Source organism: Haliotis rufescens, unplaced genomic scaffold (genome assembly GCF_023055435.1).
Source record: "Haliotis rufescens isolate VD_foot unplaced genomic scaffold, xgHalRufe1.0.p SCAF_17, whole genome shotgun sequence".
Taxonomy (NCBI): domain Eukaryota; kingdom Metazoa; phylum Mollusca; class Gastropoda; order Lepetellida; family Haliotidae; genus Haliotis; species Haliotis rufescens.
In genome coordinates, this window is record NW_025963857.1 from 25,977,448 (window position 1) to 25,983,282 (window position 5,835).

At 42.2% G+C, this 5,835-nt stretch overlaps 1 protein-coding gene across 1 annotated transcript; it reads left to right on the top strand.

The window, feature by feature from the left end:
- The first annotated feature begins 1,644 nt into the window (after positions 1–1,644).
- Positions 1,645–5,835, top strand: LOC124126328 (tripartite motif-containing protein 2-like). Its single transcript, XM_048397811.1, has 4 exons — positions 1,645–1,674; positions 2,348–2,639; positions 3,614–4,446; positions 4,492–5,835. The coding sequence occupies exons 2-4, from the start codon at positions 2,348–2,350 to the stop codon at positions 5,317–5,319; spliced, it is 1,953 nt and encodes a 650-aa protein (XP_048253768.1). The 5' UTR covers positions 1,645–1,674; the 3' UTR covers positions 5,320–5,835.

The window sequence follows — 5,835 nt, forward strand, 5'->3', positions numbered from 1 at the left end:
CACTCAATGCACTAAGTTGAAAATCACGGAGCAAGGGCCTCAGCTTCTTTAAAAAAAAGAATTAACAGAACCAATTTTCGCACTCAAGTCTTGACAAATATATCTTAGATAAGCATGCAAACTTACAGCAATGTCTCCATTTCACCCAGTATGCACTACGTTGAAGAGCATGGAGCAAGGGACATCACTCTGTAAGACACCAATTTTCGAACTTATTTAAGATCATAACCAGTAAGACCAGTGTCAAACTTCATTTGTTTAACTTAAATAGTTTTTCAATGTTTTTGTCCCCATTAAGAAGCGGATGTACGGACGAACTCCGTTCCTATATCCCCTGTCCACCTTCTTGGCTGGCGATTACATAGCTGGAAAGCTTCCTACTCAAGTCATGTTAGAGCTATTCAAGATCTTACATGTTGCCAGTCAATGTTGACATGACATCTGACTTAAATACTTTTTGAGAATAGTTGTCCTCATTCAGAAGCGGGCGCTAGTCACAAGTGGTGGAATACCAATTTCAGTCAGCAAGCAGGCTTCCCACTCAGGTCACGTGAGAAAAGAAGTAAGAAATCTATTCAAGGCAGCCAGTCAATGTCGACATGACATCGGACTGAAATACTTTTTGAGAATAGTTGTCCTCATCTAGAAGCGGACGCTAGTCACAAGTGGTGGAATACCACTTTCAGTCAGCAAGCAAGCTTCTCACTCAAGTCATGTTAGAAAAGAAGCATGAAATATTTTTAATATAGCCAGTCAATGTCGACATGACTAAAGTGTCTGGATGGCCTGAACACACAATCAGCCAGGTGACACCAGGTCCTCATAATTCCATCGAATATCTTACCTATACGACATCAAAGCCATAAATTCCTTTTTGGGCTGTTTCAGCACAATGAAATCTTCTCTGACAACCATCTAATAAGTTTTGAGGTAAACCCTATCCTCAGGCTATTGCTACTGTTATGCTCTAGGCAGGAAAACATCACTTCTTTCCTCTGTGTGCTGATGTCAACACAAAATCTATTTTTATCGCTATCCTCACAAAGTTACTGTTACACTAGAAAGTCACTCATGGGCAAACAGCTTGGAAGAATAGACGACTTCAATCGAATATCGTTACTCTGCATGCGGCATACACACACCGAGCTACAGGCAGAAAAAGAACATCAACACCATTCATCAGAAATACATTGTACTTCATCAATTTGTCCTCTGCGAACTGACGGAGACCAATGATATTCCACAAATTCAATCTGCACATGCTTATCTGTGTACCATGGATGTCGCAATTAATTCAGGTTGTACATTTTTTTTAAATCGTATTTTGGTAAGAAATTACAGACATATTGTAAGCAACGACCGAACTAAATGTGCATGATGGTGTTGCTGGGCTTTTCAACGCGTGAATGAGGCACGTGACACTCCTGCGTCTCTTCTCTAAAGTAATATTTAAGCAAGGTGCTTATCTGGAGTGTTTTGTATATGTTTCCCGACAAGACTAAAGTTTTCTCAACCTTTTCGGATAGATATATTTCTCTTCTGCTGAAAACGAGCAAAGTAAAACGAGTCGCGATCACATGCGCTGTTACGGCTGATAAGAGGTCACTAGCAGTAGCAATTCATCACAGTGTGCAATCTCCCTCTACACCACCTGGTTGGATCAAGGAAGTGAAGGTAAGTTGACATGCGGGTGATATTGGCCAAATTTTATGTACACTACAAGGCTAACAATGATCTCAATGGCCGAGTTAAGCGACGTCGTTGCTCAGTAATGTATCGACAGGCTGTGAAGTAAAAGTCAGCTGATGATTCAGTCGTGGCGATGTGTTTCGCGTTCGTGTCCCAGCTTCCCACCCCTGTGTTGTCAAGTCTACTTTCGTTATGTACATGCGACTGATCTCACGAACGTTTGTCTGTTAACGGTACACTGATTCCAGAGGGTGCAGTATGTCTATCATATCTATATGTCGTACGGTTTTAAGACAGTAAGGATTAATAATGGCTGTAGTGGTTTTGGATTGTGTTGGCTATTGATCATGTTCAGCAAGTCTACTTTCGTGATGCAAATGAGAGCCGATGTACCTGTTATAGCGACTGTGGGCTTGAGATATCACAACTGAATATATTCAGACCTTGGATTAATGCATCTAGCAAATTCTTTGCCGTTACCTGTTGAAAACATGAGTTGGATACACAGGTCTATATCAGCTAAATGTGTCAACTCTGGTTGCGGGTGAAAACTTTTGGGTGCTTTTATATGGAGTATTTTCACAAATTTGAAATGATCATTGACTCACATTTAAGATATTATCTGGCATTACACGTGCATCTCTCTATCTGTTGGTAGATGGCGACGTCCAAGAAACTGGAAGAACATTTTCTCACATGCACTATATGCACAGAGGTGTTTGACAACCCATGCACCCTTGTGTGTTATCACACCTTCTGTCGGAAATGTGTGGTCAACTACACCAAAACCAGACCAGAAGCCATCAGTGCCAAGTCTCTCCTGTGTCCATTCTGCAGCAAGATGACGAAAGTGTTTTCCCCTGAGAAGCCAGTGGAGGAGTGGGCGGATGACATCAAGCCAAGCTTTGTCATCCAAGGACTCTTGGATTCGTTTGGCCCCGGATGTAAAGGTAGATAGAAACTGCATTGTGTCAACAGTAGTTTGCCCAAATCAATTTCCTAAATGTTATTCACCTATTCCCATTTGGCTCTGTGTTATTTCTTTATAACAATTTACACACAAGTACATGCTCCTAGCAATTCAGACCTCAAGCAATCACCCATGTTACTGCGAAACTAGTCCATTATGCACATACACTAGAATTTATTGTCAGATTAGAGTGAGTGAGTGAGTATGGTTTTACGCCGCTTTTAGCAATATTCCAGCAATATCACGGCGGGGGACACCAGAATGGGCTTCACACATTGTACCCATGACGGGAATCGAACCCGGGTCTTCGGCGTGACGAGCGAACGTTTTAACCACTAGGCTACCGGACCGCCCCTATTGTCAGATGTAGCATTATCATGTGTTATTATAATGTTGTGAAGTATGGTATACCAGTTTTAAGTCCCCTTGGTGGCTGATAAAGTTTGTAGTCACCCAGGTACGACAGCTATGCCCCATGGCCTTTGTACAAGGAAGACATTATAGGCAAAATATGTTGTTTGCAAAGAAAAGTGACATTCCAAACACTCGATACATCCATCATGCAAATAAACTTGTAACTGTTTTCATGTGTAACTTTTACTGAGTGATTCTGAGTGGCAGTACTTTAAGATCAACTTTAAGTATAACTGTGAGTGAGTGAGTGAGTGAGTGAGTATGGTTTTACACCGCTTTTAGCAATATTCCAACAATACCATGGCACGGGACACCGGAAAATGGACTTCACATATTGTAACGATGAGGGGAATCGAACCCGGGTTTTTTGGTGTGACGAGCGCATGATTTATCCACTAGGTTACCCCACCGCCCCTTTAAGTATATCAAAAATCAACATGTCACCTACACACAGTACCAGTATATATATATATGCCAACACACACTCAGTGATACATTTAGCCGTTTTTTTCTTTCAACCATTTTTCTTGTTTGCTACAGCTACGAAACATTGCACGTGTTGTCTACTCGAAGGGGAATCAACCCCAGCAACTGTGTGGTGCTCTATATGCGATGACGCATTGTGTGACGTATGCGAGAGGGTACACAGACGCATCTCATCCACTCGCCATCATGACACAATTGACCTTTCTAGTGAGGTCTTTATCGCCAGGAAACGAAAGGTCATGTGCAAAGAACACAAGGATGAATGCATCAAATTCCTGTGCAAAGATTGCAAGAAGGTCACCTGTCACACCTGTTGTGTTATCTATCACAGGAAATGTGACTCAGTTGTCACACTAGAGTCGGAATTACCTGCTTTAAAATCCCAACTGTTGAATGAAAAAGAAAATATCTTGAAGAAACAAATCCAAATGAAAGTAAAAGTCGATACAGTTAAATCAAACGTCATCTCTGAAAAAGATCGGTATGTACAAATAGAATCAGATATCAAGTCCTTTGGAAACGAAGCGAGAGAGAAGATCACTGTCAAAGAAAACAAACTCCTAGATGAACTGAAAGAAGTCTCAGAAAAGCACATTGGACAACTGACAGCCGACATTAAGTCAGGGGAAATATCAGTACAGATGTACCGACAACAGGCTGAACTGATAGACCAGACTCTACAATCTGAGTGTGACATGGATGTGTATGAGATGTATCAGGGATGTGAGGTCAGTGATGTGGATGCTGTCGGAGACGCAGACCTGAAGGATGATGGGAGAATAGCCAGGATCATGTTCAGACAGGACACGGATCAGCTGAGTAGAGCACTGGACGATCTACAGCTGGGTGAGATAGACATCCTGTATGAGGGTGTGCTGGACCTGATGGCTACTCCTGTCTTACAGGACACAATGAATGTGCTGGATCTGAAGGCTACTCCTGTGTTACACGACACCATTAACATAAGAGTTGCAGGAGATGGAAATACAGCAAATCCCGTGGATGTGACGACTCTGGTGGTGAATGGCACAGACACAGTGGTAGTCACAGACTGCCAAAACAAGAGTGTGAAGTCCTTCTACAACAAGACAAAACAGCCAGGTCACAGCAAGCTCAGTTTGAGTAGCCGTCCGTATTGCCTAACAAAGTTGAAACACAACCAGGTGGCGGTCACTGTACCAGATACCAGACAGATTGTAACAGTTGAAGTCAATCCTGACCTGGTGCTGCTGTCAACCATCACAACCAACAAAGAGTACTGGGGTATAACGTCTCTGTCACAATCAACACTCGCAGCAAGTGACCTGTCTCCCCCCAGTGTGGATATTCTGGATATGACGGGACACGTGCTGAGGTCAATCAGTCCAGTCCATAGTGGAAAGAACATCCTTCAAAATCCCTACTTTCTTTGTACCACCAGAACAGGAAACATCCTTGTGTCAGACAGCAGTTACGGATGTGTTCTATGCCTGACACCTGAAGGGGACGTTGTGTTCACCTACCCCCCGACAGGAGACACAACACTGACACATCCGTGGGGCATCACAAGTACCAGCACAGGCGACATCCTGGTTGCTTACTACTCTCCACATAAAGTTGTTCATCTGACTGAGTCGGGACATTTTGATAGACACTTCCTTACTGCAGATGACGGTGTCCTGAACCCGCGCGGAGTTTGTGTAGATGGACGTGGTCATGTGTATATTTGTAACATCGCCTCAGGTGAAATCAAAGTATTCACTTGTAGTAACACAGTATAGATCACTGATTCATAATCAACTGATCATTCCATCTGAAGTTATGATAACTACCTACATTTACAACCGCCTCCAAACTGCAGATTGACTGACGTGGTGTTGACAGATCATCAACTCAGTGTGTTGACTTGGACCCATGTGACCAGTGTCAGATCTTCCCAGTGTCATATTTTGTGTGACTGAGTATAACTAATACATAGTGTGACTGTATTGATCAATATATCCTCACTTATTTGTATCAGTGCATATCACCTTTAACTTTAGCTTAGAATTTATGTTACAGCTATGTGTACATTGCATCATTGCACTCGGTTGTAAATGTTCATATTTCTTTTACATTAAAATTACTTGGATTTGTCTATTTATACCTGTTGTTTATGAGGATGAAATGCTATGTTGAGCAGCTTGAAAGAATAATCAAATTCCATGCAGGTGACAAACTTCTTTCAATCTTGTTCAGGAGTAACAGACTTTTGTGTTAATATGAGTCCCTCAAGATATCAAGAAATTGACGATCCG

Bases quoted from the DNA above. Each gene is read 5' to 3' on its own strand.
- LOC124126328 (XM_048397811.1), top strand. From the start codon at position 2,348: ATGGCGACGTCCAAGAAACTGGAAGAACATTTTCTCACATGCACTATA. The intron at 2,640-3,613 runs GTAGATAGAAAC...TGTTTGCTACAG, and splicing joins GTTTGGCCCCGGATGTAAAG to CTACGAAACATTGCACGTGT. The intron at 4,447-4,491 runs GCTACTCCTGTC...CTGGATCTGAAG, and splicing joins AGGGTGTGCTGGACCTGATG to GCTACTCCTGTGTTACACGA.